General features: G+C 40.8%; 1 protein-coding gene across 2 annotated transcripts in view; it reads left to right on the forward strand.

Annotated features, from left to right (window-relative positions):
• tead1a (TEA domain family member 1a) overlaps positions 1-24,336 on the forward strand; it is a 43,014-nt gene extending 18,678 nt beyond the window's left edge. For both annotated transcript variants that reach the window (XM_056387144.1, XM_056387143.1), the window contains 10 exons: positions 4,434-4,498; positions 6,227-6,289; positions 9,296-9,427; positions 10,130-10,179; positions 11,487-11,548; positions 13,270-13,397; positions 14,752-14,925; positions 18,152-18,292; positions 19,044-19,196; positions 19,319-24,336. In XM_056387144.1, the coding sequence (XP_056243119.1) occupies positions 4,434-4,498; positions 6,227-6,289; positions 9,296-9,427; positions 10,130-10,179; positions 11,487-11,548; positions 13,270-13,397; positions 14,752-14,925; positions 18,152-18,292; positions 19,044-19,196; positions 19,319-19,432 (1,082 nt within the window). In that variant the 3' untranslated portion in view covers positions 19,433-24,336. The remainder of the gene's footprint in view (positions 1-4,433; positions 4,499-6,226; positions 6,290-9,295; positions 9,428-10,129; positions 10,180-11,486; positions 11,549-13,269; positions 13,398-14,751; positions 14,926-18,151; positions 18,293-19,043; positions 19,197-19,318) is intronic.
• Positions 24,337-25,712: the final 1,376 nt, after the last annotated feature.

Genomic DNA, 25,712 nt, shown 5'->3' on the forward strand with positions numbered 1-25,712 from the left:
GCGTGGAGAGTCCGAGAGGGGTTTTTTAATCGTTACGACAACATCTGTGCGAACCAGAATTATGAAACAGTGTCTAGTTCTTAAGTCTTATTTTTGGCTCATGATGCACGCAGAATAGGAGAGGCTCACATTTTTATTCATGCACGCTGTTTCATTTGACTTTTAAGAAACATGGGAGTCTTTATTGAATTTTTTTATTTATTTTTTTCCCCAATGAAAAAAGCACAGTGATGTTTTTGTACTTAAGGCAAAAGCAACGCACTGTATGAACACAACCTTGGGCTTCCTTTAAAAACTTGGCATTATTTTCCTCGCTATTCAAACCAAAGCCTGTTGTTAATGGTGGTTTTGTGGATTCCTTGGGCATTATATTAAGGTAAAATGAGTGGCAGGTGAGTAGTCCTACAGAAAAGAAAGAGGTAATATCTGATGGTTAGGGGACATATGTGTGTCTAAAAATACCCCCCACTGGTTACAGGGAAATGGACTGAAATAGAAAAGAAGAAGGAAAAATGTGCAAAAAGTGCCAGGACGAACTTAGCAGGAGAGAAGCGTAGAAAAATCATAAATGGATGCGTATAAAAGGGAGAGCGAATGAAAAGGTGAATAATAGCACCATTATCCTTGGCAAAGGTACATCAGAGGTACAATGTAATGGGCAGTGGCTTTGTCCCTTACGCACACATGGTATGGATCTACTGGACAAATATAAAAGTCATTTAATTGGTATTGAACCTTCTTCGTCTGCTAAGCTGTGGATCAGGGACATGTTCAAAACAGACGTATTACAGACGTCTGCTACATACTGTGAATGGCAGTGGAGGAGGTGCAGGCTGTGGCATTGACATAGACTGCAAATATTTTTTCATCTTCAGTATGTGTCGTATTAAAGTATTTTTTTCTGTGTCTTTGTCACATTGTATAAAGCTTCCTTTCCGTCCCAATGAAAACTTAATTTCATCTATCATCTTCATTTAAAGTGGAGCCGTTGCTTCACATCCTTCGTCAGAGCCGAAAGTTTTGTTTGTTTCCAGTCGACGTGCCAAAAGTCACACTGGTTATTCAGCTCAAAATGTGATTTATTTTGAAGGAGCTGATGCATTTATGTGGATTAAAGGCGAACTCCTTTGAGTTTACACATCAGCGTCCGTGTGCAGGTCTCGGGGAAAGCTAAATAAAAGTTGTATTAAGTCTTTCGTGGCTCCAGATGCAGCTGCACAAAGTGATGTTAATTGATTAAAATAATTCCCCCTCTTCCAAACTCACGTCGAAAGACTGACAATCATGCGTAATGATTAACTTTTAAAAGGTAATCACTAAACGACTGCATTGATCACACTGAAGTCACTGGGCGTGGACAAACGGATTGTATGCTGAGCTCAGTGAAGTCAGTGTTCAGTGTCAAAAGAAAACTGTGTTGTCCTGATGGATTAGTGGTTGAAGACACATACCTTGTGACTGCAAGGTCACGGGTTCGAGTGCAGTTCAGGGACCAGTGTTTCTGTCCATCCGTCTATTGTGAACTCACACGTCGTCACTCTTCTGCTTTTAAAAGTTGTTTAATCCAAAAATGTCGAATCGTTGAGCTTAATTGGACCCTGCTCATCGCTGCTTGTGGTTGTATTTACTTTTTGAATATGTTTGAATCAAGTAAGAAGTGTTCATTGTCTAAGTTTAGCATGAAACAGATTTTGATGTCGTCACCAGCAGCGAAAGATTCCCAGAGTTGAGTTATTCTTTAAAGGAAGTGGCTGCTTGTTTCTTATATATGAATGATTAACCGTGTGGTTAGCAGGAGCGCGGGTGATCTCAGCACAGACAAAGAAAAAGAGCACCACGCGAATGAGCTGAGAAAAAACGACTTAAAAACACTTAAATTGTCCCGCCGGTGTTGTAACAAGCAACGGACGTCGCACTCGCCGTTACTGCGGCCAGGCTCCGGGCCAGGGCTCGGCGCCTGTGGTCTCTGAGGTGTTCCCGGGCGGCAGAACAATGCACACCACTCCACTGCAGCCTTATTAGCGAGTACAGTCAGCGAGGCTTTGACCTTATTCTGAAAGGGTTTTCAAACTATTCTATAAAGCAGCTGAAGCTCTTAATCGCTCTGCTAACTGAGCGTGGTGAGCAACAGTAAACTACTGCAGTAATGCTTTTTTTTTTTTTTTAAAGGACAGGAAAAGAAGGAAATATGTTCAAGTACAAAGGCACTTATTTTCTAAGTGCTCATTTGTTCTCATAGGTATTTCCAGACTCTTTCAATGACAAGTGACAAATTAGACGATGCTTCGATTCTAGTACACAGTTGCTGCCTTGCGGAGAGTTTGCATTTCAGTCCCTATATTTGAATTTGAGAATTTCTGCACCTCACGTTCAGATTTACAGGAAACTGAATCACTTGATTTTATCAGAGCGTCACAATTCTGGCTCTTTATTCTTGTTTTTTTTTCATGGGTCCTCTCACATGTTCTCAAATCTCTGCTGAAGCATGTAGAGCATGTAGGTTCACATGTATTTCCAATGTGTCGTCTCCCTCACTATCTGCTCGCACAGAGAGTGGCTACAGCCGGGAGGTGGGGGGGGGGGGGGGGGTACTTCTGTTCGTCACAGTTAATGACCATCTGACTTTGGCCTTGAAGTCTTTCACTGGGCAAGTAGAGAGGGAGGGAGCGACAGAGAGAAGAAGAGGGAGGGAGCAGGAGGGAAGCCCATTCACTACAAGAGGGACAGAGGAGGGGAAAGAGGGAACAGCCAGAACAGAGGATGGATGGAAGGGCAAAGAGGGAGGGAAGGAGGGAGGGAGGGAGGGAGGGAGGGAGGGAGGGAAGGGCCTGTGTGTTTCTGTGTGTGTGTGTGTGTGTGTGTGTGTGGATGTGTGTTTGTGGGTGTGCTGGAGAGTTTTTGAGAAAGAGGGAGGGCGAGAGTGAGGGATGTGTGCCGCAGGGTTAGTGAAGGATGATAATTCACCGTTAAGCCTCCTAGAAAGACCAGCTGGCCCCTCTGGAGTCAGATGTCAGCCTCCGCAGCCAGGACCCACTCTGTGTGTGTGTGTGTGTGTGTGTGTGTGTGTGTGGTGTGTGTGTGTGTGTGTGTGTGTGTGTGTGTGTGTGTGTGTGTTGTGTGTGTGTGTGTGTTGTGTGTGTGTGTGTGGTGTGTGTGTGTGTTGTGTGTGTGTGTGTGTGTTTTGGCACTCATGCATGTATATACGTGCATGTGTGTGTGTGTGTGTTGACGTCAGTTGCAGCTTTTGACTGCTAGAAGGAAAACACCTGCATGGGGAGCTGTAGATTTTATCAGTCTAAGCTCTCTATCTCAGTGAGAGTGGGACTGGTCAGAACACACACACACACACACACACACGCACACACGCACACAGGCACACAGGCACACACACCATCTGCTAGTTAGTTAGGGCTATTGTTGTGAGCCATTTGGGTAGTGTGTAGAGGTTTGGCTTTGTGCTGATCTTGACCATCAGTTGGCCAGCTGGCCTGACTTTGGTTTTCCACTTGGTTGGAACAGAAAACAGGCCAGGAGACAAACCAAAGCAAACTGAGCCACACAGCCACAAATTTGCTTGTTAGCAAATAAAATAACAGTCAAATTACTTAATTTCACAAAATATTTAAAACGCCACCGCCATCTTTGAATTTGTACGACTCTAAAGTCACAAACTGGTCAGATTTAAGAGGCCTCTGCAATGCAGCACTGTTAATCTGTTAACTAATCTGTGTTTTATACTGTGTTGGATACACACACACACACACACACACACACACACACACACACACACACACACACACACACACACGTCTCTGTAACAGGTTTTCTGGATGTAACACAGGGGTTTTCTGCTTCTTTTTTCTCTCTGTCTCCCTCACTAATTTATACTAGCCAGGTCATGCTGAGTCTGCTGTGCTCCCTATTGAATGGGTTGAATTATTCAGCATTGTAAGAGTGTGTGTGTGTGTGTGTGTGTGTGTGTGTGTGTGTGCGCGTGCATATGTGCACACACATAAGCATGGGTACAGCTGGCCTGCTGGTTCCTTTAATCAGGGGACGGCCGGTCTGCATGAATGCCTGTATTGTTGGGTCATGTGTATTCAGGGCCATGGCGTGTGTGATTTTGTGTGTGTGTGTGTGAGTGTGTGTGTGAGTGAGCATGTGTAGAGGGCTCAACAGGGGTATCGGTGATTACAGTGCTACTATGTGAAACTGCACGTCACAAGGTCGCTGGGTCAACAGCACTAAATCAGGCACTAAGTTGTTTTTCAGGGTCTTATGATTTCTGCTTGTTTGTCTGTGAGAAAGAAAGATAGTACAAATAGGGTCTTACGTGTGTGTGTGTGTGTGTGTGTGTGTGTGTGTGTGTGTGTTAAGAGAGAAAACAGCATGCATAATGTTTCATCAGTATGTTCTGTGTCTTTTCCCTCCAGGCCGAAATGAGCTCATAGCCAGATACATCAAGCTCCGAACGGGCAAGACGCGGACGAGGAAACAGGTAATAATGGGAGAATGCAATCCAATCATACTGTCTACGGTATGCATCACAGCATATCACATTATACAGGGGTAATGAGGGAAATGGTGCTAACTGCAGTGATGAAGAGAACGGCTGGAAGGCTGACCTGTGACGGTCGGCTCAGTGGTTGAGTTTGGCCACATGACTTTTCTGAACTTATCCTTTTTATATTTCTGTTTTCTACATTAGGAGAAAAGTAAACTGACTAAAGGTTACGAAAGAATCTTGGTTTAACTGATATTATTTTACAGGATCCCTAAGGTTATGTGTTTTATTTTGAAACTTTCAACACTCACCTCTTGTTTGTATTATGGCTCACCATCAGTGTTGCCAAGTCGGGTGGTTTTCCACCTCACTGGGCGGGAAAAATACATCTGAGTTGTTTTGTTCCATTAGGCCGATGTCCACCTATGAAAAGTTAGTTAGTTATATTCCATAAGTTATTAAAATTTAAGGGAGAAACTGAGGCAAAGATACTGCATGAGGTGAATCGGCCTTAAAAACTTCCCACCTCAAACCGAACCGAAATTATTTTTAGTTTTTAGTTATTTGTGTTTTTAGTAATGTGCCTGTCATTACGCCGCTGTTCGTGTAGAGAGACTCTGCTCAGTGTTATTGTTAATGGAGCTTAAGCTCAAGAGCGAGTTCAAAACTTCTTTCATGTTCCACCCATGTGATTCTGGTGTGGAGGTCATGTGTAACTTATATAAAGCAGATTTATTTTAGAAATGTAAGAGGGTTTTCAAGGTTTTTAATAGTAAAAAATAGTCGCGTTTACCCTCTGAAATAGACACGTTTAGATTTTCTGACGGCACATAAAGTGGAACCATCTGTATACAGTGTAATCTTAGTATCTCAGCCTGTGTTCCCAGGTGTCTGTTCCCTCTCTCAAAAGATGTGCATAGATGGGTCTATTCACTGTTGTCAGGGGAGTAGTGTGTGTGTGTGTGTGTGTGTGTGTGTGTGTGTGTGTGTGTGTGTGTGTGTGTGTGTGTGTGTGTGTGGTGTGTGTGTGTGTGTGTGTGTGTGTGAGAGAGAGAGAGAGAGAAAGTGTGTGTACCCTTCCAGTGTGGCAACAGTCCTTTCATAACCATGGCAACTCACTGTTTGGTCCTTCCTCCTCTCTTTCCTACCCTCCAACTCCCCTTTCTTTTACCCTCTCTTCTCCTCCCCTCCTCCCCTCCTCCTCTCCTCCTCTCTCTCTCCTCTCCTCTCTTCTTCTCTCCTTTCCTCTCCTCTCCTCTCCTCCTCTCCTCCTCTCTCCTCCTCCTCTTAACTCCTCTCCCCCTCTTCTCTCCTCTCCTCTCCTCCTCTTCTCTCCTCTCCTCTCCTCTCCTTCCTCTCCTCTCCTCCTCTCCTCCTCTTCTCTCCTCTCCTCCTCTCCTCCTCTCCTCCTCTTCCTCCTCTCCTCCTCCTCTCCTCTCCTCTCCTCTCCTCTCCTCTTCTCCTCTCCTCTCCTCCTCTCCTCCTCTCCTCCTCTCCTCCTCTCCTCTCCTCTCCTCTCTTCTCCTCTCCTCTTCTCTCCTCTCCTCCTCTCCTCTTCTCCTCTCCTCCTCCTCCTCTCTCCTCTCTCTCTCCTCTCTCTCCTCCTCTCCTCTTCTCCTCTCCTCCTCTCCTCTCCTCTCCTCTCCTCCTCTCCTCTCTCCTCTCCTCTCCTCTCCTCTCCTCCTCTCCTCTCCTCTCCTCTCCTCCTCTCCTCTCCTCCAGGTATCCAGTCATATTCAGGTCTTAGCCAGAAGAAAATCCAGGGAGTTTCAGTCCAAACTAAAGGTAAGGGGTGTAGTAATCTACAACATTTAGACTCAGTGGGTGATGTGTTTCTTACTGTGAAAAAGCAGGAAGTGGCGTGTTTTACATTTCCAGTGTTTTAGTTATAAACACAGCTGATCAGTGAGGATTAGCTCTAATTACCACCATGAATGAACAAACCGAAGAAGCTCCACCTACAGACGGATTGTGGTTACCTCCACTACACCACATACGACACAGGAGCAGTCTGCTTGTTAACTTTTCCCTGCGACTGGATGGATGCCTGTCGCAGTGACTCCAGTATCCTAGGTGTCTAATTAGGCCTGTTTAGCTTTTCACCCCCTCCTGCTTCCTCCTCCTCCTCCTCCTCCTCCTCATCATCCTGTCATTCTCTTACATCCATACATTCATTTACTCCTCTCCTCCCTCCCTCCTTCTTCTTACACTCTCTCCCACCCTCCTTTCAGTCTATTAATCTCTCACCCTCCGTGTCTCCTCCCTCTCTCCTTCTTTCTTGTTCTACCTCACTGTTGGTTGTAATTAACTTCATGTAGAGCAACAAAGGAGCGCTTGTTTTCCGAGAAGAGCAGTCAGAACCGCGGGCGGAAACAAAGCCGGGAACTGAATTGATGTTTGCGGTCATCAAATAAATGACAGATGGTTGATTAAAAGTAATACTATCGCTTATTTAAGTCAATGTCACAATAGGCGTCGAACACAGTAGACTAAAGTATATGTGCGTTAAAATTACATTAAAAAAGACATTTTGGCAGAATGGAAATGTGTCATTATACACAATATTTAGTTAAAACTATTGATAGCTTGCAATTGTATTCAAAGATATTATTGTGTAACATGACAAATTCTAGACTACATGAAATAGGTGTCACCACCTTGAAGCATATTTGTATTTGAGCATAACACTAGACTGTTCTTAATAAAACCAGGAAAAACATAATATCAGAAATACGCTCCAAGGCACATGTTGTTCTCTAAACATGATATTAATCGCATCTTTTTATTATAGATTTATCATTATGGCTGTGTCTTTCATTATCAATCAATCTGTGGGTTATCTTTTCAATTTTAAGATTGCTTGTTTCATCAGAGAAAAATGGGTGAAATCTCACATTTGAGACGATGAAATGAGCAAATATTTATTATTATTTTGGATGGTGATATTCTGTTGTTTCTTATTGTCAGCAAATACAATGAAAATAAAAAAAACTTATAATGAATAATGAATTCGTCCTAACAACAAGATTTACCTGTATAGCAAAGGTAATACTTGTTGGTAGGATGTGGGTGGCTGTCTACTGACGGCAGGACATGAACCGCCAACCCTCACGTCCACGTGCCGAAGTGTCCTTGGGCAAGACACTGACTCACTCGTAAGTCGCTTTGGATAAAAGCATCTGCCGAATGAGTAAATGTAAATATTATAATTTAAACTAAAATATGTTATTTATTTGCTCCACTGTTCATCACTGAGCCGCAGTGATATGATGGAACTTCTGTAGTTTATTTTGATTCCACATTAATAATCCTGCCACTGGAAATACTCACCAGAGCACAAAATATATATTGATTGATCCGAAAACAGTCCCCAACAAATTTCTGTTAGAATAACGTTTGCTAAAAACTACAATACCCAGCTGTTTTTAGGAAGTTCTAAAAATGTACATCCTCAGTAGGAACCTTTGTTTGTTTTGGGCTCTTTATGGGATTTGTTGACAAAAAGAAAAATATAGAATAACACCTGATAGATTATCAATATATATATATATATATTATATATATAAATAATTGGCTTTGTCAGCACTGATTTGCTAATAGCACATGAAAAGATGCTGTACAGTCTCTGTTCATTTGAACGTGATGTAAGATCCCTCCCTGCTGTTCGATTTCCCATTATAACTAAAACGCATGAGTCGGTCGTTCCAAAGAGCTCAGGTCAAGGATGTTATCAAACCCATATGGTTCCCGGTATTTAATATGAAAATCCAGCATGATTCCCATCTCAGTACCTCCTATAATGTTATTACCTCCCCTAGGAGGAGAGATTTCTCTCAGTGCCAATTAACTTGAGTGAAGCTGCCAATTAGTGATTCTCCAGCTATTGCACAGCCTGTAATTCCATTTCATTCAGCTGTTTTCTGCCTCATGTTTAATATTACTTTGAGTTCAGATGTTACAAATAATAATTCTACAAGTTCAGACTTGCTGTGAATGTGCTCTTTGTACAAGTGTTTGCCCAGAGGTAACGGCCCATGACAGTGCTCGTCAGAGACCAGATCATTGTGTTGTCTGAAGCACATTCAGCTCTGCTGTTGTTGCTATGACTTCCCCCAGGTCATTACACCCAAACTACACACATGTAGAGAAAGGTATTTTTCCCTCATGTCACTGAGAGACACTTTAGACAGAGACATGGATTTAGATGAATACACGTGGTTGGACATGGATTTTTGACTAGAGTTAGAAAGGCAAAACAAGGTCAAACAAGCATTGAAACTGCTGTAAATCGTTTAGTGTTTTATTCCTGAAAGTCCCTGTTCACTATTTACTGAAATCCCCTTTTTTAATCAGCGTTTTATTGTCTGTCAAGTTTTAGCTCTGAAGTTCTATTAAAACATACGAACAAAGCCTCAGATTTCTGAGTGCCACTGCTACTTTCCACAGTTGTTGTACTGTTGGTAAATGAGCCGCTCCATTCTGGGCAGTTTACTCAAATTGCTGTTTGTTAATTTGTGTAATTATAAAGTAGCAGGAGACGCCAGTCTGATCACAACCAATTCGATAATGATAGTAAGATAATGACAAGCGAATGGCGACAATTATGAGTTTTCCCCCTCGAGCTTTGATCGTCTGCAGGATTTTACATTCTCAAGATAATTCAAATTATTCCAAGATTTTCCTGCTTGTCATCACTCACTCTGCCGCTCTGCATGAGCAGTATAAAGTGTATTCATCACAATGATATTCACAGTGATGACGGCGTCCGTGTGTGTGTTTGTTGACGTGCAGGACCAGAATGCCAAGGAGAAAGCTCTGCAGAGCATCTCCTCCATGTCCTCGGCTCAGATCGTCTCAGCCACTGCCATACACAGCAAGCTCCTGCCTGGAATAGTACGGGCCAGCTTCCCTGGCAACCCGCAGGTAACACAAACACACTGTATTTACATGTATTCTCTTCAAATAAATACAGGAAACACAAGGACATGAATAATAATAGGGCTTCTTTTCTCACAATCTGGACAGCACATATGCTCAGTTTGTGTCCCGGTGCGCACACAAGGACACACATGCTCACTGAATTGCATTCAAGGTTTGCAGCCTCGGTTCACTGTATTAATGTTTGTGTGTGTGTGTGTGTGTGTGTGTGTGTGTGTGTGTGTGTGTGTGTGTGTGTGTGTGTGTGTGTGTGTGTGTGTGTGTGTGTGTGTGTGTGTGTGTGTGTGTGTGTGTTGTGTGTGTGTGTGTGTGTGTGTGGTGTGTGTGTGTGTGTGTGTGTGTGTGTGTGTGTGTGTTGTGTGTGTGTGTGTGTGGTGTGTGTGTGTGTGTGTTGTGTGTGTGTGTGTGTGTGTGTGTGTGTGTGAGTGTGTGTGTGTGGTGTGTGTGTGTGTGTGTGTGTGTGTGTGTGTGTGTGTGTGTGTTGTGTGTGTGTGTGTGTGTGTGTGTGTGTGTGTGTGTGTGTGTGTGTGTGTGTGTGTTGTGTGTGTGTGTGTGTGTGTGTGTGTTGTGTGTGTGTGTGTGGTGTGTGTGTGTGTGTGTGTGTGTGTGTGTGTGTGTGTGTGTGTGTGTGTGTGTGTGTGTGTGTGTTGTGTGTGTGTGTGTGTGTGTGTGTGTGTGTGTTTTCAGCTGTGGCAGGGGATGATCCCTGGGGGACAGTCCAGCTCCACCACAGAAGAGTAAGTCAAACTCACCTCACCATCATCTGACTCTGTTACTGATTGTCAGCTGTAAGATGTGTCACTGCTGTGATGTGGGAGGTTATTGGTGTGATTATATGACTGATAGTGTCGGTAAATCAAACACACAAACGTCAGCTCCCGGTAGCCACTCAGCTAGTTAGTTATCTTTTTTTATCGTCCCACAATTCCTTGCAAATCCTTCCTTGTTTCACGAAATCCCCTCCCATTTTGTGATGCACTAAAAATTAATTTTCTCTAATTAACATGCATAAAAACGTTAAAAAAAAAACCTATATATACTTTTATTTAGTTATTAGATCAATGGCTCAACTTTCTCTACTTGTGTATTAATTTCTTGTTATCTTATTCCAACATTTCAGTCCTTCTTGCTTTGTTTTTGTGGTTAGAAAAAGGAGTATTTATCACCCGTGTTTTATAAATAAAGTGGTTTAAAAGGGTGTAAGTGGAGTCAGATTCTCTTCACACCGCAGTTGTTGTTTCCTAAATCCTCATGAATTAAGATTCACATCTTTTCTTGAACTCATGATGTATTCAATCAAAGGAAATCTGGGCAGGAAACGAGATTCGTTGCCTAATCTGACACAGTGATCATCTCAATAGTTTAGCCTGTAATTACCAGTAAAGACCCTTTTAACCCTGGATGTTGTTACTGTAACTGAGTTTCCAAAGCTAAAAGTACGCTGATGCACTTCATCCACCTGTTGTGTATGAAGTCTGATTTTTTTTTTTTTTGTATAAGGACATGGACACATTTGTAGCTTGTTTGTAGCAGATGGAAATAAATAAAATAAACATCAAATGTCTCGTCTCCGTTAATATTTGAGAAACCCACCGGTGTGATTTCTGCTGACCCACATGACTGATGTCTTTCCACATTTTGGCAATAGTTACTGATATTAATGTCTCTATGAAGACATTATGCAGCGGTTCAGACTCGGGGGACTAGCTCCACTGCTGTTTCCATGTCTGACATTAGCTCCTGTATCACACAGACAGCAGTTAGAGCGGATCATTGTGCTCCGAGTTCAAACCCATGCTCAATTCACTGCCGGCCGCTGTTACACGACCATGTCATGATGGCGATAATGGTAGTAAATGGGGCTGGTATAGCTTTTACTGAACTCAGCGACACTCTTGACTTCTGTTCTGATGTTACTGTTCACACAAGACGCAAGAACAGAATTCCTTTCTATGTACAATAACATGTACAATGTGATCGGCCCGACTGTGTCTCTTCTTTCAGCCTTTTCAACGCTCTCCCGTCTGTCTCTTCTTTCTTTCAGCATCAAGCCGTTCTCTCAGCAGGCCTACAATGTGCAGACAGCAGGGACCACCACAATCTCAGGTGAGAGGGACCACGGTGCAATTAGTTCCTTTCTGTAAAGCAGACAGGCGGCCCCTCTCTCCTGTCATTTAGGCAGCCGGCTCTCTACAGGGTGGTTTTTTGACTCGGTCAGGGCGCCTGGATCTCCAGTGTGCCTCGAGGTTTGTCTTGTGACGCGTTGTGCCTGTTGCTATAACGTCTGATGGTCTGGTCAATTGCCATCACCACATAAAAGAGAGCCTGCTAATGCTAGCTAGCTCTCTGCCTTTCTATAATAGGAGACAAAACTCTTGAGTGCGCAGGAGCTTGAGATGATTCAGCGACTGAAAGCAGGGGAAGGTCAAATTCACTTTGTTGTTTGACAGGGGAGAGATCACTCGTCGATTCACCTTCTGTCTCTTGACTCTCTTTCCTTTTAATTCTTCCTGTTTCCAACCAGCAATCCATTTTGATACTCCAGTTTTTTCCATGGATGTAATCAAACTGAGATAGCAGACACGTATATGATATGGTCTGGCCGACAACAACATGACAGTTCAAATCACTGGCTTTAATATGAGAAAAAAGTTTTTAAATGTCACACATTTACATATTATCTGTGTTTTATTTGAAGTGTTGATCCATTAGAAGATATATTTGTGGTTTTAAGAACCAGAAACCATCTCAATGTAGTTTTACATCTAATCTCTCAGGCTTCTCTCTGGAGCTGCAGTAACAACAGGTCGGTGAGCCAATCAGAAGAGAGGAGGCTCTGGGTTTCTCTTCTGATTGGTTGACTGCTTTCTGAGTTATCAAATAAAAATAAAGCAGATTTCAGGTAAAACACTCAGAGAAATCTAATCCTGCAAGGCTTGGACGGTGGGTCTGGGTGGGCGGGGCTCGGGACATGGCTGAGAGAGGTGACTCTATAGTTGTGTGCTCATTTCTCTGTGGACTGAGGCTTTGATACTTTCACAGTATTAATATAGAACCTAGACCTGATCTATAATCAAACAACACATGGAAATCTCACTGTATACAATATGGGACCTTTAAACCATTTCAATGTTTTTAAAGATAATATTGTTTTCTAATATTTAAAAACATTATTTATATTTTTGTTATTTTTATAATTACATCTGGGCACCAAAATTGTACTGTTTTGCAAATGCAAACTTGCAATTCCTTCGCATTAATGTTCCAAACTAAGTGGCTGATTCTAGTGGGAATATGTCTCTACAAAAGCTGCTCTTCAGGAATTTAAGAAGGCAACTTGAAATTTTACTCAAAGTGGATGATGGCAGCTGTCAGTAACAGTGGCATGAAGCTAAATGACAAGAGAGAGGCTTTTGTAAATGGAGGGTATGAGTTTTCAGTCAGCACCCATGGGATTTCACGGTGTCCTCATCATTGTCGCCGTTTTCCATCCACTTTCATTAACTGCTTTTCAGTGCGGGACCTTCACCTCAGTCGGGCTTTGTCCACGAGACTCCAGTAATGGCATACATTTTACACATTTGCAGCAAAGAATAATGCTAGCGTTGCTGCTAACCCTGTTAAATAGCATGATTGTACATGATGACAGTGGCGAATCGAGGTTAAACTGAATGTGTGTGCCTTGTGTGTGCGTGTGTGTGCGTGTGTGTGTGTGTCTGTGTGTCTGTGTGTGTGTGTGTGTGTGTGTGTGTGTGTGTGTGTGTGTGTGTGTGTGTGTGTGTGTGTGTGTGTGTGTGTGTGTGTGTGTGTGTGTGTGTGTTATCTAGCCTACGAGCCTCCCACTACAGCCCAAACACACAGAGAGCCAGCGTGGCAGGGTCGCTCTATCGGCACCACCAAACTACGACTGGTGGAGTTTTCATCTTTCCTGGAGACACAGAGGGACCAGGAGGCAGTGAGTAACACACACACACACACACACACACACACACACACAGAGCACCAGACTACAATAAGCACTCCCTATTGTCCCATAAACCGAGATGACAGATAACCCCACAGCAGAGAACAACGTTAAAGCCCTTTGTGTGTCTCCGTGTATGAATAACCTTTGTAAAGCTCTATCTCTCCTCTGCTCAGTCTATCTGTCATCCTGCCACACTGTGGACTCACTGTCATTTTTCTACTTTGGGCTCACAGACAGTTGGCATTCATCTTGTTGCTTTCTGTTTGGACAGTAAAAAAAAAAAAAAAACAACTTCTTACTGTTGTACAGTGACATTGAAATAGACGCTTTTGTCAAAATGTCTCACCTTTCCTGTATTATGTACATTACTGTACATAAGTTCGAGCAGAACATTTCCTTAAAGGTAACAAAAGAATCATTGTTGGTTGACAAAAACACACTGTTTAAGGAAAAATGTAGTGTTTTTACAACCTCAATAGAGCTGAGCAAATTACAATTCATGATCAAGAGCATGCCTGTGTTGGTGGTGAACATATTACACTTGATAAGTTTATACCAAGTATAATCACAAACCTATCGTGTTTCTGCATTAAAACAATTAAGAAAAACTACGTAGGTTACTCCTTCAGTCACAGTTTTGACTTCAGGGTTGCCCCTAGCTAAAAATGTTCCTGGCCGACTAGTAGTCGTTAGTCGAAGCCATTCATGAACTTGTCGTTACACCTTTATGATTTTAATTTAAATATATATTTCTGGGCGGCATCGGAAAGTGGTTCGAGTCCAGGCCTGATGAAGAAGGTTTAAGTAACATTGTTAACACTGTGCTCAGTTACAGAGAAACACAAAACCATAATAACAAGCACAATCACGCAGCGAGCCGCCTGTTAATGACAGACAAAAGCAGCAATGATTCTGAAAGTGTCGGGAGAATGTTAGAGCGAGTAGCCATGCTAAGTGGCTAACATTAAGCTACTTATATGTTTCAAATGATAAGCCAAATGTTGAGGCCGATGAATGATAAGTGAGTGGTGGCCTTTTGCTGTTGAATGTCCTTTATCCTCTAGAATTGATGGTCAAAACTAAAATTACTAAAATAAGACCCATTCTGTACAAAGATGAATTTATCTTTTAATTTCTTATTAATAAAATCAATATTATATCTACAAAATATTATGTCTGAATGCTGAAGGGGCTCTGGAATTAACCAAAATGTCAAAATGAAAACCAATCCACAGAAAACACTGCATCTGTCTTTTGCTGTGTAAATTCAACAGTTTTCCACCTGTCTGCACCTTTTCTGCCCCCATCCTCGTTTGATGAATCCACTTCTCTCTCTCCTCAGTACAACAAGCACCTATTTGTGCACATCAGCCAGAGCAGTCCGAGCTACAGCGACCCACTGCTGGAGTGTGTGGACATCAGACAGATCTACGACAAGTTCCCCGAGAAGAAGGGCGGCCTCAAGGAGCTGTTCGGCAAGGGCCCACAAAACGCTTTCTACCTGATCAAGTTCTGGGTGAGCAGGCAGACACTTGACTACTTCCTGTTTTTGCGATCTCTATACCAGCTATATACCAGCTTCACATCCATCTGAAATATTTAAGGTCTCAAAAATACTTTCTTTCATATTTCAGGCAAGGTTTTTTTTTTTCTCAATTTCGTATTTAAATTTTTGTTGTTGTGAGTGAGCAGGGTTAGCACGTAGCTCGCTAGTTATTCCTGTATTTTTCCACCCAGTGCCATATCTTTGCCTGTACTTACAAGTGTGTGTGTGTGTGTGTGTGTGTGTGTGTGTGTGTGTGTGTGTGTGTGTGTGTGTGTGTGTGTGTGTGTGTGTGTTGTATGTGTGTTCTGTCTTTCCACCTGGGATATGGAGGTGGTGGGTTGATGAAAGCACAGTCGCTTTGTTTGAACACCTGCTCACCTCCTGATTCACGGGTTGCTCTGTCTCCACCTGGGCGTGTGTGTGTGTGTGTATGTGTATGTGTTTCACTTTACTGTTAGTGCTGCAGTACACCAAAGGACTTTCAAAAATCCCGGCAACACAACACATCACACATTTAGTCATTTATTTTCCATCAGTGCTGCAGACACTGTGATAATCACAGAGTATCAGGTATCTGCTTATGTGCAGTTTACAATGCTAACAGTGGCAGATTTTCCACTCAGGATTCGCATTCATTTTTTATGTCTCTGGAATTTTCAGGAAAAGCTTTTAGGGTGAGAACCAATCATGTTTTATCGCTGAATGTAACTCAGATAATGAGTTTGGCTATAGTTAAACTTTTTCAAATCTAATAGTGAGTAGGACAGAGCTGCTAACATTAGCATTAACATTAGCGTAAGCTTTGATAGCATCCAAGCCCAACTTCTATACAGGGGGGAAATACCACAGAGTGGATGTGCTATCATGAATCATGTTTTTATTTTTAACCTAACCCCACAAAATAATGTAGTATAAAATTTTCTCCCTTAATTGTCTTTGGAAGTTACCCTGGTTTAAGTTTCTACTGTAGCTAGCAAGGTAGTTAGCCTGACATGCTAACAGCTGCATCTTATGTTACAGGAGACTAACACCTACCCTTGTGTTTTTGTTGTTGGAGAGCTTCTAAGAAAGTCACCACAAGCTCTTTAAATGCATCGTATGACTTTCACTAGAGTCCCATGTGGAGAAAACTGTACCCGTAAACTGTACGTTAAGATGGACGTAGCCTCCGTGACGTCATTCACAGGTGTCTGAAGAGCGGTTTTGAAGCTCAGAGTGGGCTGCTCTGCCGTCACCATCTTGGCAGCCAAGATGGTGACTCTGAGCTTCAAAACCTGACTTAACCTAACTCCCTGCTAATCCAAAAATGGGCAGTGAGGTGGGGCATGCGTGGAGCCAAGACTTTGGTGGTGCACTTAAAGTGGCCACGCCCTCAATGATACATAACTTGAAGCCTTAATATAATTTAAACGGGTGTGCCCCCATACAGTTGCCACGAAGGGAGAAATTAGCCATACACCCCCAAACCATTTTATGTACCATGCTGTAAACATGTTTATTTCTGCTGTAAAGTTGAGCATTTTAACGTGCGACTCTATTTGGGGCCAGCCTCTAGTGGTCATTTGAGGAACTGCAGTTTTTGGCACTTCCGTGTTACTTTCATTTATTGTATAGGTGATGAGGTGTGCTCCTCGCAGCATGAAAACAAACAAGTGTGTGTGTGTCATGTAGAGAGCTTCCCCTCTGAATTTAATTAAAAAGCTCTCTGATCTACCACAATGGTGTGTGTTTCTGATAATCTGCTGCTTTAATAGAGCACAGTTCCATGTTTGTGTGTGTGCATGCACGAAGGAATGTGCATGTGGGTGACTTAGCACATGGTGTGATTGTGTGTGTGCCTGTGTGTGTTGTCAGCCCTGAGACACACAGTGCTCCTTAGAGAACTCATTACAAATAGTACAAACCCTTCTCCACTTCTCTCAGCCTGTAATCCAGGTGCAGCATGTTCTCACTGTTCTGATTAAACATTTTCCAACTTCAACTTCACAAAGTAGCACAAAAAATAATGTTAGCAGGTTAGTATCTCACTATTTGTATAGTCTTACAAAAGTTCCTTTAAGCATAAGCAAACATGCCACCAAAAATTTGGCTACAAAAAAAATGACACCAAAATTTTAAAGCCCAGGTCAACCAATATATAACAACACAAATGTTCTTACTACCTGTTTGTCCAGGGTTTGAGATCTCTCTCTCTCTCTGAGGTTTCTGCTTCCTCCTCAATATAATGGAGGGAAAATTATTTTGTTGGTGGTGTTCACAGCACTCAACAATCACTGTTAACATTCAGCCGCCTGCAGGTAACCCATTCATGTCAATGTCACGCCGTGCAGCCAAAAATTGTAGAAATTCACTGAAATTTATTGCATATTCTTGTGATCGCAAAGTTTCGTTTCGCAAAATGTGTTTTAGAAAATTTCTAATATTTCTATTTGTTGTTGTGGTGCAACCAAAGAAACATTTTTGGTTTGAATATTTCAGTGTAAACACCACTTCAACAAACAGCTGGAAAAGGTTAACACAGAGTGTGTATGAAAGAATCCGACAGAGTGGAAGAAGATCATTTTAACTACCTCAAAGCTACTTAAGAATAAACAAAAGGAGAAAACTGTTAGTAGTTAAAAAATCAAACAGCAGTGTCTTTATCCCTGTGTCCCTGTCTGGATAATCCAAAAACCTTACTGCCTGTGAACAGTTTTCATAGGGACTATTTCTCCAAGAGAAAATAAAACTGTCCCATTGACCTCCATTATACTGGGCTGGGTTTAAGAATGTATGACTGTCCAAAGTCACACAGTTTTTTTCTGATGTCTTGTTTGATGAGAAGAAAGTGGTGGGAGCTGTACAAACCCGGTTTCAGAGTCTGCACTGATAAACAGCAGATTATTGCCTGATGAAGATAAGGCTGCTCGAGTTTATATACAGCTTAATTTTTGAACATGGCCTTTTGTTGTTTTAGTTGTTTAGTTTTAGTTTTAGTTGTATAATAGGAGGACTCAGTCAGCCTCAACCTGATGCTGCATGCTGTGCAGTGTGGACACATGTAATGTGGCTGACTCACCAGCAGAGGGAGCTGTTGGCTAATTTTGATAGCACAAAGCATTACTCATTTATTATACTCCAAGACCAAATCCATCAACAGTCATTTATATTAATGATAACGCTGTAAATCATGATGTTTTTGCTCTGTGGTTTCCAGGCGGACCTGAACTATAATGTGCAGGACGACCCCGCGGCCTTCTACGGTGTGACCAGCCAGTACGAGAGCTCGGAGAACATGACCATCACCTGCTCCACCAAGGTCTGCTCTTTCGGCAAGCAGGTGGTTGAGAAAGTGGAGGTGAGGATGGTTTTAAATTCTCATTATGAAATTTGGTCTATAGAAGCAATGTGGGAGGTTTTCATGGATGTTCAACACCTGCTGTGCTGAACCTTTAAACAAGAGGAGGGGGACGTTAAAGCTCAGCCAATAAAACCTTTAACACTTTCTTCTCTTAACATGTCTTTTAAGGGTTTCTGGCTCACAGAAAGTGATGGCTTTTATGTAGTTACTAAATTGAATTAAATTCTGGCAGCCACTGTGGAACAAAGAAACCATAGACACACAAGGTCCAGGGTTGGAAGTCGATGTTTAATTGACGAATTATCAACATAAATGTTCATTCAGAGCTTTCACATTAGAGATGCTTTAAATCAGTCGCAGTCGGTTGTAAGAGAAAACCAGCTTAAAAGTATGAAATTTTAGTTTTGTACTCCCCTAAATTTGTGGGACTTGTAAGAGACAGATATTTTAAAAGTAGTTAAGTATCGTTAAAGCAGAGACTCCAAAAACATTGGATCCTACATTTTTACATATCCCACATCATTCATGCTCTTCTACTTTTTTATGCAGACATTGTGTCACCAAATAAATAACCCCTTATGACATCCCTACAGTTATGTCCTCAAGACTTGACAAAGCTCCTTCAGAGGACATTATACAACGGTTTTCACAGCCTGAGGTCCCCTTAAATGGTTCGTTACTAGATTTTATTTGATAATAAGCATCCTCTCTCTCTCTCTCTCACTCTCTCTCTTTCTCTCTCTCTCAGACGGAGTATGCGCGGTTTGAAAACGGGCGTTTCGTCTACAGAATCAGTCGCTCTCCGATGTGTGAATACATGATCAACTTCATCCACAAGCTCAAACACCTGCCTGAGAAATACATGATGAACAGCGTGCTGGAGAACTTCACTATTCTGCTGGTGAGGACATCAGTCAGTCAGCGTGTCTATTTTGTCTACGTATCCGTGTGTGCATGTATTATATTATGAACATCTGACTTTAAAATCCTTTCTTTCCTGTGTGTGTGTGTGTGTGTGTTCAGGTGGTGAGCAACAGAGACACTCAGGAGACCTTGCTGTGTATGGCGTGTGTGTTCGAGGTGTCCAACAACGAGCATGGAGCACAGCACCACATCTATCGACTCGTCAAGGAATAACACACACACTTATACATATAAATATATATATACACACATACACGGACACACACATATGGCCTTTGTTTGGTGACTGATCGCGACACTGGAGGTAAAAAAAAAAAAAAAAAAAGTCAAGTGTCTTTCAGCCAAACAACTTCGATTTAGTGGAGGAAGAAATTGGCTGCATTTTCACTGCTGCTCACGAGACAAAACATTAAGAGGTAGTTTTTAATTAACATCAGATGTGACACAGTACGCTGCAGAGGCCTCCCCAACAGGAGCATTTCAACACAAAATATTAAATCCACCCTGAGTATTAGATGCTCATTAGCTGGAAAAAAAAGCACAGTGGCAGTGCAGCCATAGAAACACATTAAAATCGACCTGGGTGGTTTTCCCCAAGAACATCCTGACTCAGACATCAAAGGGAGATGTCACGTGTCCTGCTAATTGGTTTTCTTACCCACTTTCACCCAGCAAATTCACATTCTGCTGTTCTGATGATGGAGATGAAAGTCGTGTCGTGTCTGTCACGTGTGTTTTGGGGAAACTCAGCCCAGGGAGAGGAAGAAAAAAAAAGATTTTCAACATTTTCATTTTCTGCCCCTGTGAAATAAGTGTGTGTGTGTTATCTGCGAAGATATTGACGGACACTGAAGGTCAGACCCTGTGTATCATCAATAACCAGAGAAGGAAATAACACTACTGCATTATCATATAGTACAATATAGAGGTGGATTTGTACAGATAGCCACTGCGAATTGTGTGAGCTGCATTCTTGCACAAAAAAGAGGTTTGTCCCAAAGAGAAGAGAAAATCAAATTTTTACCTTTTGTATGTTTTCATCTAAAAAAAAAAAAAAAAAGAATAGCTTCTAAACTTTGGGAAATTGTTTATTGATAGTAGCATATAGACTATATTTTAATTCCAGGAACACTATCTAAAATTTATGTCAATAAGAAACTATAAGTGAAATTGAACAATTCAGGTACCTTTTTTTGTGCAACAGGTGACCCTTCATCTTCTAGATATAAATAAATAAATAATAAGTCAAGAGTTTGTTAAAGTTATAATCCTCAAGATTTCAGTCCCAGTTGATTTGGCGTTAAATACATTCTGTTTCCTGTGGCCCTTTCACAGTAAAAGCCAGCACCTATAGGAAATGTTGTGTTTGCATTAATACAGATCCGATACCACTCTAAGAGATTAAACAGTAGATGACGAGGCTGATTTGAATAAGATAAACTACAAACATTGGATTACATGTTTCCTGTTATTTGAGCCAAAGGTTGGATTTAATTTGATGAGAATCTTGAGGATTAAAACTTTAAATATCTTGTGGTCGGTCCATGGGAAAGCACTGTGAACCTTCTGAACTATACAACAACGTCATTCATGGTGTTTCAAGGAAAGGAAAAGTTTCATACGGTTAAAAGAAACGGCTAAAAGAAACCTGTGATCTGCAAATTAAGCCTAGCTTAGTTCAATATTCTTATACCAGCTAACTTGAGCTTTAACTCATCCGTACTGACACAGGTGTTCAAGCCTGAAATATTACCACAACCATATTTAAATTGAAGTTTTCCACAGCTTGTTCAGTGCTTGATTTCAGCTCTAGGGGGCATTAATTCAGTTGAAGACACAGTTCCCTTTAATCAGTGGAGGACTGGTTTCTTCCAGTTACACAACACTATGCCACCATAGAAGTGATTTATGAAACAGAAACCAAAAAACTGTTGAAGTGATGTGTACTGTAGCAGGTGTCGACCGGTGGTCCGTCCGTGTCATGCTCAGCAGCATGAAGTGCCTTTGGTTGGAGACAGAAGTAGAAGTTTTTACTCTGTTTTTATGAGAGTCCTGATAATTTTGCTGTTGTAGATGGTGGGTAGAAATATACGGAGACGCATTATAGGGATCACATGCTCCAGTATTCAGTGTCTTGTCCAAATTCTATATTTAAAGGCTGTTTCTTGTTGTAATTTGTAGACAGTCAGCAGTGGACCATCCTGAATTATCTGTTTTTATTTCCCACATGATGTCAGTGAGACACACTCTGGTTCTTTTTGTGTCTGATGGATTATAACCAACATGTGTTTGCATTTACATGTATGTGTGACAGGTTCATGTTGAAACAGCTTCCACATGATGGTGCCTCATTCATAAAATGCAGCAGTTACTACGACAGAAGACCAATTCTAACTTGTATCTTCACATCCCCACTGTAATATAATTGAAAAAAATAATTGGGCCATTATTATAGACTTAAATAGGGCCGCAATCATGTTCATCACTTCTTCACTTTGTTGCCAAGAATTAAATGAGAAGACTGATACTAGTTTTATGCCACGATAAACATGAAGCTACAGCGGTTAGCTTATCTTAGCTAGCATAATAATTGGGAACAGCTAGCCTAGCTCTGTCTGACGGTAACGACATCTTATCAGCACCTCTAAAGCCAACTGATATGTTAAATCTCAGTTGTTTAATCCATTAAAAACCGTAGTGTGCAGTCAATAAGTGTGTTTCTATCCAGCTGGTTTTATGCATATTTTCAATTTGCACATAAAAAAACCTAAGTGGGAAATTCAAAAACTCAAAATAGCAAAAAAAAAGAAGTTTTTACGTATTGGTGGAAAAAGTTTGTATATTGATAAAAGCAAACTGCAATGGAAACATGACTTCAGATATATGTTTTCTACTTTGGTCCCACTGTTCTAGGAGCGACTGGTGCTCTAATAATTACATATTAATACTGCAACAGTCTAATGGCAACCAGCACTACCAAATGTTTATGTCAATGAACCAAATTGCATAACAGTAGTGTAATGAGTATTTGAGCTGTATATGGTGGGAAACCTGAGTTATGCGCCTGACAATGAAATAGTCCAGTACCTAACCCAATAAAGTTACAACAAACACAATGCATATTGAGTGAGTTTCAGAGGTGCTAGTAGACAGATTTTTATTTTATGTTAATTTTATTTTAGTTGTGTCCCACTGTTCCAGCCTAAGCTAAGCTAAACTAAGCTAACTGGCTTTTGACTGTGCTTCGTATTTACTGTATAAATATGCATATTTAGTGTATAAACGTGCTTGTGGCATCAATATTCTCACCTAACTCCTGGCAGCTGCTGTTATAAACCACACTATCTTACAATTAGCATCCCACATGACCAAATAATGTCTATCAACACCTGGTCCATTGATAAACAGAGGACTGTTCCAACAAGTAAAACTCTGGATAACTTACTCAGCAAACCTAGTCAGGGTTAATACACATACCTGCTTGTTAACAGATCCCAGAGCTCCTTTCAGGTGATTTGACACTCACAACACTCACAATAATGTCTCATTTGGACATAAAACAATAGAATTACTTGCATATTAATGAATGAGGCCCAGAAGTTTTCATATGTTTATAATAATGAATGCCTCTGGAGGAAGCTGATCAGCAAACTGTCATGACTCACAGGGTTATGTTTCCAGTGTGACCAGCTGGGATGCTATGTGGTGTCCAGAACATCCAGGAACATGGTGTTTTAGGGCAACGTCTACTATTTTACCAAACCTGAAAAAGAGCCATCTTTAATCAGAGCTGGCCACCTGTTAAATATTCGGTCTTGATGAGTAACGACTCAGAAGACTTTCTACCTTTGTGCCTAAAAGTATTTCGATTTGTCAACCTCCAAAACCACTATATTTTGACTCTATTTGTCTGAAGACTCCTGTGGGTGTCAGCCCATCTGTCCAGTAAAACACCATCATCTCAACACAGCGGTGAATCATAATGTCAGGAGAATTCCCCTCTGCCTGCAGCTTTCCCAGAGTTTAGTCTCATGCAGTGGTAGTATGTTGTTTGCAGACAGACCACTCGGCCTTCACACCAGAGTACCGACATGTAACATGTACATGGTAATCTTAACACACAGCCTCAGAGGGCTGATCTTTGCAATAATGACCCTCTGTCTGGACATTATCTACCACCTGCTTACCAAAGACGGTCGCCATGCAACACAAAACACAGAGGAAAAGTGATTTATTACAAGCTAGAGTTACTTACAAGCTTCTGCCAAAAAAAGAGAGACTTCTAAGGAACAGGACTATCATCTTAGAAACATCTGTAGCTCATGGGCTACAATGTAAAATTGTACAGATATAAGTAAAACAAAACAAAACACATGAATAAACAAAAATGAATGGGAACTAGGTTTGAATTTGACCCGTCACACCAATTGTGGACACCTTCTATCATCTTGTTTGGCGGACTGAAGAAGCCCTGTATGAGAAGGAAACTGATTTATTCAAAATGCCCTAAAAATGTCTGTTAAACTCACCTGTAGGGCTTTTACTGTTAAATGTCTACTCATTGTAACCAACTAGAGAATGTGCTCACACTAATAAAAGCCCCACAAAGAGCAGTGTATACATTCAAACTGCAGTGAACTGCTGAGTTTCTGAATCATTGTTGTATGTGTTGTCGATGTTATCTCGTACGTGCAAGTTGGATATTTATCTTCTTTTCCGAACCTCATGTGGCACAGAAATCCTGTCTGTAATCAATTCCAAAATGGCCTTGAAATCTTTTTCACTCCAGTGCATGTGCAATGCATCTGTGTGTGTGCACTGAGGGTTTTTTTGATAAGGTGCTTTGTATAAAGGTGACAATAACGTTTATTACAGATGTTGTGTATATCTTTGATATTCTAATGTTTATCCTATTTTGCGAAGAAGAGAGAACATTTAGGAAAAAAAAATCCAAAAGCTAGTAACGTGTGTCTGTTGGTACTGCACAGGGTCTGATCTTTGCTTTGTAACCTTTTTTTCCCCTCATGGCTAAAAGTATGGTAGATATTTTCTAGCTTTGTAGAGACTTTGTACGCATATGCTATTCAGTTTAAATAAATGGTCAGTTCCAAACTGTGCTCTGGGGTTTTGTCTTTACTCATTAATCCACATTGAACAATCTGGTTATTTATTTTATTTCCTCTTTTGTTTATTTTATTTCCTCTTTCTTTTCTGATTTTATTCTCCTCCAATCTCCTCTCTTTTAGCATTTTCTTATTTTATCTTTACTATTTTGTCTTAATTTTTATTTGATTTTTAATGTCCTACCTTTCATTTCTGGTTTTATACTTGGTTTAATACATCTCTGTTTTAGTATTTTATTATTTATCTTTATTAATCTATTTTTATCTTTGCTTTAGAGTCTACAGTGTTTCCTCAGTTCCTGTTATTGTTGTCCTAATATTTAGTAGTGTTTTTATCCCTTATTGCTCTCTCTGTCTGTCTGTCTGTCTGTGTGTGTGTGTGTGTGTGGGTGTGTGTGAGAGAGTGAAGGGGTGGGGGATGCTTTTTGTATTGCTTCTGTTCTGTAAAACACTTTGTGTTACATTATTTGTATGAAAAGTGCTATACAAATAAAGTCTGATTAACTGAACAATGGTGCCTAGAATCTTGACTCGAAATGCACAATTATACAGTTTATTTTTATTAAATTTGATCATTGTTAGCCTATACACATTATCAAGGGCATATGTTTGCATATGGACACTAGGGACATGTCCCTGCCGATATTTTGATAGGACAGAATTGTCCCTACTAATATATGAGTGAACTCATTCGCACAATCTTTGGAGTGAAAACATATAAGATCATTCCAATGGGCCCTACAAGAGGATACGTCTCCAAGACAACTGATTTAGGCATGCAAGCATTACTATGATGTTCTTGTCACATATTTTATGCCTTACTATACAATGACGGTTTTATCACGTGTTCATGACATTTTTGATGACTAACTATTCTATTACGTTTTTATTGCGTTTTTTATGCCTTACTATACTATGACTTTTTTATGACTTTTTATGCCTTACTATACTATGACTTTTTGTGCCTTACTATACTATGACTTTTTATGCCTTGTTATACAATGACGTTTTATGCCTTACTATACTATGACGTTTTTATGACTTTTTATGCCTTACTATACAATGACTTTTTATGCCTTACTATACTATGAAGTTTTTATGACTTTTTATGACTTGCTATACTATGTCGTTTTTATGACTTTTTATGCCTTACTATACTATGTTGTTTTTATGACTTTTTATGCCTTACTATACTATGACGTTTTTATGACTTTTTATGCCTTACTATACAATGACTTTTTATGCCTTACTATACTATGAAGTTTTTATGACTTTTTATGACTTGCTATACTATGTCGTTTTTATGACTTTTTATGCCTTGCTATACTATGTCGTTTTTATGACTTTTTATGCCTTACTATACTATGAAG

Source organism: Seriola aureovittata, chromosome 10 (assembly GCF_021018895.1).
Source record: "Seriola aureovittata isolate HTS-2021-v1 ecotype China chromosome 10, ASM2101889v1, whole genome shotgun sequence".
Classification (NCBI taxonomy): Eukaryota; Metazoa; Chordata; class Actinopteri; order Carangiformes; family Carangidae; genus Seriola; species Seriola aureovittata.